This window comes from Pseudonaja textilis, chromosome 11 (assembly GCF_049901715.1).
Source record: "Pseudonaja textilis isolate UNSWEBS1 chromosome 11, rPseTex1.2, whole genome shotgun sequence".
NCBI lineage: Eukaryota > Metazoa > Chordata > Lepidosauria > Squamata > Elapidae > Pseudonaja > Pseudonaja textilis.
Window position 1 is genome coordinate 14,219,558 of NC_142000.1, and position 13,987 is coordinate 14,233,544.

The following is a 13,987-nucleotide window of genomic DNA, read 5'->3' on the forward strand; positions in this document are numbered from 1 at the left end:
TTCTTTCTTTCTTTCTTTCTTTCTTTCTTTCTTTCCTTTTCTTTCTTCCTTTCCTGAATGATTTTATTTTGAGGAGAAATTAATACTTGTCTGCCTATAGGAACAACACCAATTATACCGTTCACAAAGGAACTGCCTGAAAAAGCTTCATAATTTTGTCATTCCAACCAAAGCCACAAGGAATTATAAGTCTTACTTATTTTTTTTTCTTTCTTCTTTCCTTCCTTTGTTTCCCCCCGCCCTTCCATTTAAGACTTCTATTAAAATTACACCCAAAGCTTCTTAGATGAGAAGCCACAGAATTCAATTTGGAGGGCCCAATTAGTAGAAAAAGCTAAAATTTGCAAAAATATAGAACATACCTTTCCCCCCCGCCTCCCCTTAGAAAAACAAGAAATATTTCTAGTACTTCTGCTCCATACTTTTTTGTTCTTTTTCTTTTCTTTTCAGCCAAGACAAAATTCATAGTTCAGAATCAAATGGCTGCAAAATTTTCTTCTCCCCCCCAAAAAAACCCTCTCAAAATACCGGGTTGTTTATTGACAAGAAGAAATAAACCTCTATGAAAATGAATCTGATGTGGGACTTCATTCAAGTTTTCTATGGAAGGACTAATTATCTGCACTAGTCTTTCCTCTAGATAAGGCTAACTAGCTGGCCTAACCAGTATGTTCTTTAATAGACATCTCTAAATCCTTCTATAACAACCCATCAATACTGCAGATTGAGTTTGGGAGGAAATCACACCTCAGCCCCCAAAGAAAGTTTACAATAGATCAACAGTTTCTTATTGGTTACAATACTTCCCCCCCGCCCCCAATAAATTCCACTAATTTATCTGGTCGGTTGTCGGTGGGTATGTCTGTAGATCTGGCTGTGTGTGTCTGTGTGTATCTTTTGAAAATTAAAACGTAAAAGCACAATCCTTTTCAATATAGGTCAGGACTGACCGTGGCTTATGGACAAACTAGAATTTCTCCTGTAGTGCAGCCAAATTGATTTTCTCTGCAGTGACAGCTCCGGTCAGCCTGGCACCATTTCAGTCAACCCACACGTCTCATTATTATGCGAGGCAAATGACAGTGGTTGGTGTCATATTAAAAAGGTGTTTTCAGCACTGAAAACACAACCCCTCACACACCCATACACATTCCCACCATCTTCAAGGCAATGGGAAATCGATATCCAATGGTATCCATTTTACTGTTCCTGGTAAGACCACTATTGCTGAGAAAAAAAAAATCCCATCCATTTTCACATTGGAAGTGTCTCTTTCTTTCTTTCTTTCTTTCTTTCTTTCTTTCTTTCTTTCTTTCTTTCTTTCTTTCTTTCTTTCTTTCTTTCTTTCTTTCTTTCTTTCTTTCAAAAAATCTTGCAATGTCCTCAATTTTGGGGTTGTGACCCATTTGAATTAAGAGCCACCTACTTGTTCGGAAGAATTTGTCACCAGCTAACAGTTGAACAGCCATTTTCAAGGAATGGATTCCCCACCCACCCCCATCCTGCTTTTTTTCCCCCATACATACAAACCCGGTACATACATACTTACAGGGATGTGTTTGTGTTTGTGTGTATGTTTGTGTACGCTTCTGAGCATTTGCACAAATGGAAGGAAGGACTGTCCACAGAAGGCCGTTTTAAGCTCACACTCCGTGATCCCAATGCGTATCGTAAAACTCTAAAGTAATATTGCAGTGCACAGTTTTGAGTTGTTCGGTTGCATTATTCGTGAAGCTTGCTGCCCTCCTCGGTTAACTCTGCTGAGCTGCCAGGTTTGACAGCGGAAGGTTCTTCTAAAGTCCCAGAAGTCTCGGAGTCAACTCTGGAGCGCTTGAACCTGCGATCAGGATACTGGCTATTGTCAAAAGGCATGCGATGGACACAGAGAACGTGAGTCTTCAGATTTCCCTTCTGAGAGGCACTGTAGGGGCAGTATCTGCACTGAAAAGGCCTGTGACCTGTGCAACAGACAAAGATCAGATTAGTTTATGCTCACATCTTTTTACTCTTCTGTAGAGGAACAACGTAGAATAGAGCCTCCCCGTTTTTCATACACCTATGTTTAAGTTGACCATTGCTTCTCCATCTAGGTTTATACATGACTACTGTCTGTCTGCCTGTCCCCTCTTCACCCAGGTCCTCAGTTTCACATGTAGGTTTAGTTGTTGTTGTTCACTCACTAAGTTGTGTCTGATTCTTCATGACCCCCACTGGACCATAGCACCTCCCTGCCCTCCACTATCCCTCCAGGTTTGCCCAAATTCATCTCCATTGTGTCAATAACATTATCTCACCATCTCACCCTCTGCCATCTCCTTCTCCTTCGGGGTATGACATACATACCCATATACATATAGACTTGAGAAAGTCCAGAAATATTTCACAAGAAGTGTTCTCCACTTCCCTACTCATTGCAGAATACCTTATGCCACCAGACTTGAAATTCTAGACCTAGAAAACCTAGAACTACGCCGCCTTTGGTCCTATCTAAGTATAGTATATAAAATCATACATCGCAATGTCCTACCTGTCAATGAATACTTCAGCTTCAACCAATACAAGAGCAAACAATAGATACAAACTCAAGGTTAACTGCACCAAACTTGATTGTAGGAAATACAACTTCAGCAACAGAGTGGTCAATGTTTGGAATACTCTACCTGACTCTGTGGTTTCTTTCCAACCCCCAAAACTTTAACCTTAGACTGTCTACTATTGATGTCACCCCCTTCCTAAGAGGCCTGTAGGGGGCGTACATAAGCGCACCAACCGTGCCTACCGTCCCTGTCCTATTGTTTCTTTTTATTTTTCTTATATGTATCCATTTCATGTATTCATAACTATGTTTATACTTCTACCTGTAACCATGTTTATACTTATACCTTATACTTATATCTCTGTTATCACTTGACAAAACAAACAAACAAACAAACAAATACAAAAGTAAGTATCCATATCATGGTTTAGGGACATTCTCACTTTGCAGCCATGCCTGATCCTCAGCCCTCCCTTCCGTGACACCTATCAATCAAGAAGGAAACTGGAAGATATATCTACTAATGGCTAATACCATTCCAAATGAACAATCAGGTACAGACACCGTAATGCTTTGTTGTTATACAGTTGCTAAGTCATGTTCTTCACAACCCCATAGACCACAGCATGCCAGCCTCCCCTGTTGTCCACGGCCTCCCAGAGTTTCCCCAAATTCATGTTCATAGCATCAAGTGATATTATCTAACCATCCCATCCTCTGCCATTCCCTTCTCCTTTGGCATTCAAGCTTTCCCAACATCAGGGTCTTTTCCACATGCAGCAATGTTAGTTTATTGTTACAAGAACCTTCGAGATGATTCTAACTGAGAAGTAATCCCAAAATAGAGAGCAATAAAGCCAACCAATAACACAATGCAACATTCAAAAATGCAAACTGTAGGAAAATGAAGGCCATTAACACCATGGACATCTCCACACTAATTTAGCATGGGTTTGGCTTGTGCTGAGCTTATCTGAAAGTGTTGTGAAGAAACACAAATTTCCCTGGCTCACAATCCTGGGGAGAAAAGAAAAAAGCTATGCCAGATGTACTACTAATAACGTACTTAATCTTTGAGAACTATTGTAGAATTTTTCTTCTTCCTGAAAATCATTCAGTAAAATGGTTTTGCCACCTCCCATTTCTTTGTCCCTGGCTAGATAGAAATTGTATATGCAGGAAGAAAGAGAGCTAAGTTGTAATGCACGGTGCAGTCCTTTTGTATGTTTGTTTCTCGCCTAGGCCACATTTTGTGTGAGATTATTCTGGGCCGGCCTAAAAATTCATGTATCTGGCTTGAGAGGTTATGTTTCAGCAATCACATTTCAATTTCAACTATGCTGGGAAGCTGGTTGATGTGTTTTACTGGAACATTATAAGCTTTGTCTCTCAAATTAACTTAAACCGGGGCCATCTGAGGTCAAATGCACTTAGCTTACTTTAATTTGCTGAAATGAATGAATAAATAAATATGCCTGACCATCTACATAAAACGCCAAGGGTATTGGACAACCCGATCTATTTCCCACACATGAGGAAGAGTTATCTGCCTTTGTTCCTGCTTGGGCTGTCTGCGCAGGTTCAGGGGAGCATATCCTTCACAAGTATGTTAGAGAGAAGAATGAACCTCCTCAATTCTACGTTGATTTGATTCCTATTCCATCTTTTCATCCAGGAGCTCAAGGCAAAACACGTAAACTTAGCAACCTGCAGCTTAACATAACAAAATAAGAGAGGGAAAGGATGTTGGAGATCTTCTAGTCTGGCCCCTTTGCTTAAGTAGGACACTTTATACCATTTCAGACAAGTAACTGTCCAGTCTCTTCTTAAAAGGCTCCAGTGATGGAGCATCCACAACTTCTGAAGGCAAGCTGTTATAAAGATTATAAACGTTCTTCCTAGATGAAATTCTGCCATGGATGAAATTTTCTTGTAAAAAGAGGAATTAGTGCCTTTTATGGACTGCATGTTCATCTCCATAACAGAAGGAACAACTCTATGTTAAACTATGGCTTGCTAACCTTAAGCTTACATCATTTTTTTTATTTTTTCCAAAGGTGATATCTTGAGGAACGGACACTAATCAAAGAGACAAGCAACCTGCAATTAAGGAGAAACTTCCTAACAGTGAGAACAATTAACCAGTGCAACGGCTTGACTCCAGAAGATGTGGGTGCTGCATCACTGGAGGTTTTTAAGAAGGACAGCTGTCAACTATATTGGAGTAACTGCCAGAACCCTGACAACAGCCACTTGTCCGAAATGGAATAGGGTTTCCTGCTTGAGTAGCAGGTTGGACTAAAAGACCTTTCCAGCTCTATTCTGCTTAATTGATTGATTGATTGATATCTTGGCTTTAGGAGAAGATGATGTCTATTTCTGGTTCATTTTCATTTCACCTGCTTTATATATTAACTAGCTTGATACCTGTGCTTCGCTACAAAACTATGTGATCGGGCTTAGTTTTGGGGGAGGAAAATAAGTGTGTGTATGTGGGATTTGTGCCTCTGCCTACCAGCATCCATCGGTATTCATCTGGCCAGTGTCCTGTCAGTGTGTGAGAGAGTTGAGGGCTTGTGGAAACTGAAACAGTATTTGTTGTGTGAGCAAGAAGGAGACAGCAAGGAGCGTAGGCGTGGTTTAGTTCAACTGTTCTGTACTGCTTGGTGCTGTGAAACTGAAACTGAAACTCCTCTCCTCTGCTTGTGTTTTGCATTTGTAAGAGATTTCTTTTCAGGTGGGGAGGAGAAGTAGAACTCCTTAGCATCAGAGGGTGTTAATAATAATAATATATGAAATACTAATGCTCTGATAGTCATCTTGAAAAATCCTTTCTTAGTGAGCACCTAGAAGCCAAGAGGAACATACGTGCCAAATTCCAAGTTTATAGACTTTATGGTTCTGGAGATTTTGTGATGGCGCATGAGTGGTATTTAGCTTTTATATATATAGATTCATTTTGCATATTGAATTGCAGTTTTCTCATTATTAAAGTTGAGTATGGTTATGAAAGTTATACCATAGTAAACCTAAATTCTAGAATACTTTTTTTTGTGAAAAGCATCATGTGATTGTTTTTAATGGAACATCCACTTTAAACCTTAAGCTACATGACTTAAAATATATATTATCCTAAAAAGCCTATCCTAAAATTATTTTTTCACTTAAATTATGAGTTTTGTTTTTGAATCATTCTTGAGCCAAGAAGTATATTGTAATATTTAGTAAAAAAGAAACTTTCTTTCATTTCAAGTTGAAAACTGGAATCCTCATTAACATGCCCTTATCAGCTGGCAACTTTATAGAAGTCAATTCCTTAGTTTTTGAGATGGAGGGTCACATTTTCTAAATGACAACATTTTCCAGCCAATGAAAGACAATGGTGATCCAATTGTGCATTCAGTTTGAAAGTGTAAATTCTGACAGTTCCCATTCAATGGAATGGATCGAGATTAACTCTTAAATCCCTCCTAATCTGCTTCATTGTACAGTATAATTCAAACGAAAATTATAAGTAAGATAAGATTGATAAGATAATGTTTGTCATTTTCTCTGTATACACACTGGCATACATTGAAATGAAATTTTAATGACGAAGTAAGAAAAAAATATATATAAACTATTTTCTCATTTGAACATCAAAGGTGCATGAGAAAACCCAACCCAACTCAACCAATAAACTAGAGACAGCTGAAACTCAGGAATGTTCATCAGAAACAACTAATGGATAAATTGCTCAGTGGAACCTAAGGCTGAAACTCCTTATTACCTGGAAGATCTACAGAATCTATGCTATAATGTGCTCAGGGATTTTGTGGTAGCAACAACGAAGCTCCTGACACCCATGGGCTGAACTGAAGTGAAGCGAAGAGGTGCTTGTTCATGAGCAATCTATCTGTTGAAGAAAGGTGTCAACGAGTTCTTAAAAATCGGAAATCAAAAGCTGAGGAGCAGGAATAGAACTGGAAAAAGTTCTTTTGACCTTGGAGTTCCCTCCCATCCTTCAAAACTGTGACAGAACTGTAGTGATAATACCTAGTTTTTCTAGCTCTGCCCACCCCCCATCCCCCACCCCCAATCCAATTGGCCTCATCTGATCTTGTGGTTCTTTTGAAGATGTTTTGAGTCTTGGAATAGGCTTAGAAATTAAAATAAACTTCTATGTCTACACCCCGTCCACAATGCATGACTCGGCAACCTAATAAATAGCGCAGAATAAATAAGTTCCACTGGGGATTAAAAATTTACACAACCCTCTTTTGGTGGCCTGCTCTAGAAAACAATTTTTGTTCTATTGTTCGATATTACTTTTCAGCCTTCTAGATCTACCTAATTGATGCTAGTGACTACCATCGAGTGAGCAGGCTTAATCAAGAGCAAACATCATTCCAGATTAGCTGTAATTCATTAAGCACTTACCTAGAAGGTGTTTTTTTTGGGTGGGGGGAGAAAGGGGGCCAGATAGCTAAACAATACTTTTTCATAACTCTAAATGCTTTCTTTTGCATTCTCTACTTGGAATTAAGCCACATATTTCCCCAATAAGCATCCTTAAGACTTCAGCATTGGTATTTAACGTCTTCCTGCCCATGTTACAAAGACATCTGAAGACAACTGTCTGCGCAAATGTATTAAGACAGTTAACTCAACGGTCTTAAATGAGCAGGAAAGCATTAACTCTTCACTCTGTTGTTGTTGTTTTTCTATCCCCAAATTTTTTTGGGGGGAGGGTCGGGGGGCATCAAATTTCACATTGTGAAAAGTTAAGTACACAATAAGTTAATTTGTATTGTCACTGTGCTCTGCCACAGCGGTAAGGAGCATATCAATTTTTAATCCGATATGAATAATATATAGATATGTATACGCAGTGAGGGTCAAAATGTAGAAGAACGATAGAAGTGCGGTGCATTGTTGAAGCACCAGTCGCACAAAAAAAGGGGGGAGTGGAAATATTCTTGGAGATCTTCCGTCTTACGGCAGATAGCAACATCTGCAATTGGCTCGTAACTAGGGGCCAAAGCGGAGTGCCCATTTCTCCTGGGTAACACCGTCCATTAATTACTGCTCAAAACTGGTTGCGGGCTGCAAGATCTTAAAATAACCAGGCATAGATAAGAAGGCAAGTAATTTATACCATTTTTTTTTTTTTTTATCAGATGGTAGTTGGGGAGGATTTGGAGCCGTGGGCTCCTATTTTTCAAGACGTTGATCACATACAGAGTAGCTGGGATGTTATGTTCCAGCCATTTGGAAGATACTGTAAGGCAGCATCTCCCAACATTTTGGGCACCAGGGGCCACTGGTTCTGTGGAGAGAGGTTTCTTTCGGGTCCACAGGGTGTGTGTGTGTTTGTGTGTGTGTGTGTGTGTGTGTGTGTGTGCAGAATTTTTTACTACCAGTTCTGTGTGTGTGACTTTATGGGCTTGGCTTGGCTTTGTGGGTGTGGTTTTATGGGCATGGCAGGGGAAGGTTACTGCAAAATCCCCATTCCCTCCCCACCCCACTAACCAGCTTTCCAGCTCCGTTCTCCTGTGCAGGGCAACCAAAGAAGACCCAGCCAATCAGCTGGGACTCAATGGGAGGCGGAGCATAGATGGGGGCGGGGCCAGTCAGAGGCGGTATTTGCAGGTTCTCTGAACTACTTAAAATTTCCGCTACTGGTTCTCCAGACCTGGTCAGAACCTGCTGAATACCACCTCTGGGTGTGTAGTTTTGCGTGCTGCCTACATCACCCAGGTGGAGCTTCGCTTGTTTCTGCAGCCTGGTTTCTGGCGTGCCGTGGCCCAGTGCCAGTCCATGGACTGGGGGATTTGGGAAAACCCCTGCTGTAAGTGAAATTGGCAGTGGGTTATGCTAGTTACAGAGAGTCCAAGCATCAGGGGACTCAATTTAGAATGGCGGTATGGAAACACAAGAAGGTGGTACAGCTCAACTTAGAACCACCTCATTTAGTGACAGAGGTTTCTATCCCAACTGTGGTCCAATGTTGAGGACTACTTGTGCGCCCCTCTCGTGTTTGTGTACGGCCATTCTAAAGGTGTCCCCCGATGCTTCTGAAATTAGCACAACCCACTGCCGATTTCCCTTACAGTATCTTCCCAATGATTATAGGCAGGAACATACATCCCAGCTCCTAGTGGTGTGGTGGCCTAGGGAGTGGAGCTCTCGTCTCACAATCAGGAGGCTGTGAGTTCGATCCTAGGTAGAAGGAGAGATTTCTCTCTGTGCACAATGAGAACTTACCTGCTGAATAAAATTCAGCATTGGCAACAGGAAGGGCACCCGGTCAGTAAACACTTCTGCTCCATTCAGTTGCCCAGGCTCCACCCCGCAAAGGATTATGGGGTTATAAAAAGGAGATGATGATCCATCCCAGATATTCTATAGGTGATCTGCGTCTTGAAAAATAGGAGCCCACAGCTCTCAACAACCACAATCGTCCTTTAGTGAGACGTGCCTGATTTTTGTTGCTTTTTTCTTTTCCCGTGATCGTTAAATGAATCCAGATTCCCCCACATTGACTTGGTTTGTCAGAATAACTCTAGAAAGGTCACAGATGGCAATCACATGATCTCAGGGGCACTGCAATTTATGGTCAGAACTTGCTTGGTTATCAAGAGCCAGAATTCTGACCATAGGAATGCTGCCACAGTTGTGAGTGTGAAGACCAGAGGGTTGAATGTGAAGATTCAGCCGGTTCTGATCAGTTCTGGAGAACCGGTAGTGGAAATTTGGAGCAGTTCAGAGAATCGGAAAATATCACCTCTCTGCCTCCCCTTGAGTCCCAGCTGATCAGCTGGGTCTTCTTTGGTTGCCCTGCACAGGAGAACAGAGCTGGAAAGCAGGTTATTGGGGTGGGGAGGGAATGGGGATTTTGTAGTATCCTTCCCATGCCACACCCACCAAGCCACACCCACAGAACAGGTAGTTAAAAAAAAATTATCCCACCACTGGTGAAGACCGTTTTTTTCAGTGCCATCATACCTTCAAATAGTGGTAAATTGAGCACTGCCAATAGTTTAGTGTCAGGTTGTAACACCTTAATCAAGGTCTTCATTCCTTGCCCAACTCTCTTTCCAAAATGGAGTTTCTGTTTTGAAGGAAGCCCCTCCCCCAACAATTCCACATCCTAGCAAGAAATCATGGCTAAGTTTACTTGACACATTCGGTCGTAGCCATTTAAAAGCAATTTCACTCATCTTTTTCCATTAAGGTGGATTGCTTCGGAAATAAATTCAGAGAATACATCTCTTTGATCATTTCAGGAGGTCTCATCTGCCCTAGTTTGTGAATGCAATTAAACATCACAGGGAGTGTACCGAAGGTACGTAAATAATATCCCTTCTTTCAGCTTTGATCAGTGATCAGTGATCCATATTTAAATATCTATTTACATGCACACTTATAAAACATAATTTGATACTTTTCTTTGAGCCAAGAATTGCATCACATTTAAGAAGTTCCAATTGCTGTATGCTTGTAAGAAACTCATCTTCTTCTTAGCAGAGACAGAATTTTGAAGCTTAGAGCTACAGATTTAAATATGATTACAGAAAAAGATTTGCAAAAAAAAAAAGATATATTAGACAAAATAATATGCACAATAATCCCACAGATTAAGACAGGCATGAAAAAAAGAGCATGCTTCTTTGAGCTGATGCTAAAGAGAACTAAGACAAACATAGGTCTCAAACTTACATACCAAAGACATCTAAGATGATAAACTGATGCTTTCTAAGAGGTAGCATTACTGAACTCACAATGCATATAGAATGTATTTAAGACTTGAGTTCTATCTATCTACTCTTGACTACAAGGTCATTCTGTTTGCAGATTTCAGATCCATGATTCTGCACAACCAAATAATTAGGAAGTTCATATTTATCTATCTATCCATCCATCCATTGTTCAACTCATAGACAGACAGACTGACCATTTTTATAGTCAGAAAGAAGCTGTTACAACTTTTACTATAGTCACCTAAATGATTTCTAGTTAAGTGGCAGGGAAAGTTCTAATGTAAAGTTTACAATGAAAGTTGCCAAAATTATGTTTCTATCAGTAATTGACCACCCATGGTAACTCCGAACTGGTATATGATTGCATCTGTCTATTTTATAGCTAGATGACTAATAAAAATTCATTCTGATTCATTCTGATCTATTATTTATAGCAATGGATCTTTCTTTTGATGAAAGAACTCATTGTATTCTTGGGAATCTTCAGAATCCATAATGGTCTACTTGAGGAAATTATTCACAGAAAGGAAAATAATTGAGGACATATATCTCTGAATTGCATCCAAATTTTCATGAGAATCAACAGATTACCTCCTGTAATTCTAATACCTACTAATTTATTGGTATCAATAAGAAACCATTATTTTAAAGCACAACAAAGAAATGCCCACATATGAGAGACAGTAAGGTAATCAACATTAAAGGAGGTTTTATCTCCATGGTCAAGGTAAATTAATTCTGACTTTTTAAATGAATACCTGGTCTGGATCCAAATTCCATATCCCATTGCACCAGGAAAAAAAAAATCTAATCTTTGTCATATTAAAAGGCACATATGTAGGGTTTGTTCAGAAGTGTAAAAAAGACCATTAGAACAGTCATATGGCTGAGATGAGGAATTAATTCCAGATTGTTACGGGTGTACTAATAGCAGCAAAATCATGGCTCTCTCCCAAAACAGCAAGAAACGGTAATTTCAAAGAAAAATGCCAATAGTCTATTACTCAAAAAGCCTTCTGCTCATCCCACTATGCTATGTTTTATTGTTTTGCATATTGGTGTGGATATTATTTGCACGCAGATGCAAATAGAAAGTGTATCACACATGCAAACATTCATTGATGCTAAGATTCAGAGAAAGACCCAAGAAATAAGGATTGTCCAGCCGTAAGCATTAAAAGCTATCAAAGGGGCAATAAATCAAAGCCCAGAGGATATCTATTTCTTTTCAATACAATGTAAACCAGCAAATAAATAAATTAGAAACATGCAAACAAATGCAAAGTTTACACTCTATGTTTCTTTTTTTTTTTTTTCCCCTTCCAGTTATCATCAGGATTATTTTGGCAGTGCTCAAAATTATTTGGAAGTTTCATCCCGGAAGGAAAACATTCAGTCACAATTTGCTTTCCAGATGTTTTGAAGTTCATGTAAATCAACGAGGCCCAAGGCAAAGAGCTGTGGGATGTATCATCACAAATAGCTAGGAGGCACCAGGTTTGCCATTTCTAAAAAATCATCAACCTTGGCTAAATAAACAGTGATTTGGCACAAGGTAAGGCAACCAAATCACTTGTCGTTCCGAAAGGTTATCAGTTCGGCAGTTCGAATCCCTAGTACCATGTAATGGAGTGAGCTCCCGTTACTTGTCCCAGCTTCTGCCAACCTAGCAGTTTGAAAACATGTAAAAATGCAAGTAGAAAAATAGCGACGTGGTGGGAAGGTAACAGCATTTTGTGTGACTTCGGCGTTTAGTCATGCCAGCCACATGACCACGGAGACGTCTTTGGACAGTGCTGGCTCTTCGGCTTTGTAATGGAGATGAGCACCACCCCCTAGAGCTGGAAACGACTAGCATATATGTGCGAGGGGATCCTTTACCTTTACCTAAGACAACTTCAGAAACCCAAATGGAAGTTCCTATAACATCACAGATCACTTGAATAAAACATCTATGCTATCAACCAGTTTTCCTTCATGCTTTCTAGACAGTGGTGGGATTAAAAATGTTTTACCACAGGTTCAGTGAGCATGGCTTGGTCATGTGCATACACTTTGCATGCACACGCACACCAAACACACACTTTGTGTAGGCGCAGAGGCATTCCAACTCACCTCCTCCAAGCCTGCACTCTCCCAGTTGCTTCAGCAGCTGCCGCGCAGCACTCTTCTGTGCCGCGCAAAGCAGATGCACTTCAAAAGCAGAGGTTAAAGGTGAGTATGGGAACCTGGGCAAGTAGGTGGGCCCAACAGCAGAGCAGTAGAGAGAACTGGTTCAGTCTCTGCTGCTCATCGCCACTACCGGCTCGGCTGAACCGAGCCGAACCGGTAGAATACCACCACTGTTTCTAGAGGTGAGGATTTCAATACAGAGAATTTCCCAAGTAACATGGATGCAGTTGAGGATTCTGGCCTGAGGCCACACATCTGATCACATCACAATTGAGGAAGAGACAATAAATTATATTAGAAAGAATACCATCAAAGGTGACACCAGCCAGAACCTAGAAACATTGAACGAAGTCGTGCAAGATCAGAAGATGTGGTGATCTGGCCCATAGAATTGCTACAAGTTGGACATTATTGAATGGACATCATCATCATCACCATCATCCATGTATTCATGAAAAAATATTAGAAGGAAACCACCAAACAAGGGGTTCTCCTATAATGGATTCTCCTATTCCAAAGTTGTGAGAACAAAATCAATTATTTGACTGTATGGGGTAGAAGGGAGATGTAAGTCCTTATACACTCATTACCAAATGTTTCCAGAAAACTTCAAGACACATTCGTAACTGTCTAGTCCACCTGAAGGAATAATAAAAGAAATAAAAACGCAATAGAGAAATTCACAGGGTGATATCAGTACATAGAAAAGGGGTTAAACACGACACTTGGGATCACTGATTCACCCTGTAGGTATTGACAGCCATTTCCACAACTTCCCACCATTTGTGAGGAGAACATCTATACTTCTACCTGTGATTCTGTATCCTGCAGCCAGGGATGAAGTTCAAAGGCATAATGGTAAATAAGAAGGTCTTTGGGAACTGTTCCCATTTTCCAAATTTGGCACCACATTAGAACAAGCGATAACATGGCTGGCGACTACTGCTGTGCATTTAGATTTCCCTCCCCTCTCTTCAATAAACTTCTGGCATATTTTTATTCTGCACAGCAAATATTCTCAAATACTGTATATATTACCCAGTAGTCCAGAATGGCCCTAAAGCAGGAACATAATAATATGGATGGTGGAAAATGCTGAATAAATGCATTTGTCCAATATACAATAATGGCTTTGATGAAGCTATTCTGCTTTATGAGTCTCACAATATACATTTCAAAGGGGGGAGGAGGGGTGAAACCCTCTCCCCTATTGGTAGACCCACTGAAATGGCTCCTACTGTCTGTGTTCCCATAATGAAAGTTTTCAGGAGCTTTTAGGATGAGAATGTGTCCCAGGGATAACCAAGGAGGCGTTACAAAAATCCTGCTCACTAAATAGCAATATTCTATAAAGTTCCATTGGCTGAATTAGAGCAAAAAGAGTAACTTTTGCACTTTTGCCTGGAAATGTCTCCTGGACAGTTGAAAATGCTGCTTACAGGAGAGGTAGACGAATGGAAAGAACAAATAAGTGGCTTCACTTTGGTTTTTAACATTTAACGAAATGTGGTGGAGATGTTGAGAATTACCCTGAAAT

At 40.3% G+C, this 13,987-nt stretch overlaps 1 protein-coding gene across 2 annotated transcripts in view; it reads right to left on the reverse strand.

Moving 5' to 3' along the window:
* Nucleotides 1-235: 235 nt before the first annotated feature.
* ZNF536 (zinc finger protein 536) overlaps nucleotides 236-13,987 on the reverse strand; it is a 322,579-nt gene continuing 308,827 nt past the window's right edge. The window contains exon 7 of one of the 2 annotated variants that reach the window (XM_087940650.1): nucleotides 236-1,958. In XM_087940650.1, coding sequence (XP_087796776.1) covers nucleotides 1,723-1,958 — 236 coding nt within the window. In that variant the 3' untranslated portion in view covers nucleotides 236-1,722. The remainder of the gene's footprint in view (nucleotides 1,959-13,987) is intronic. The other variant, XM_087940651.1, reaches the window with a different exon arrangement.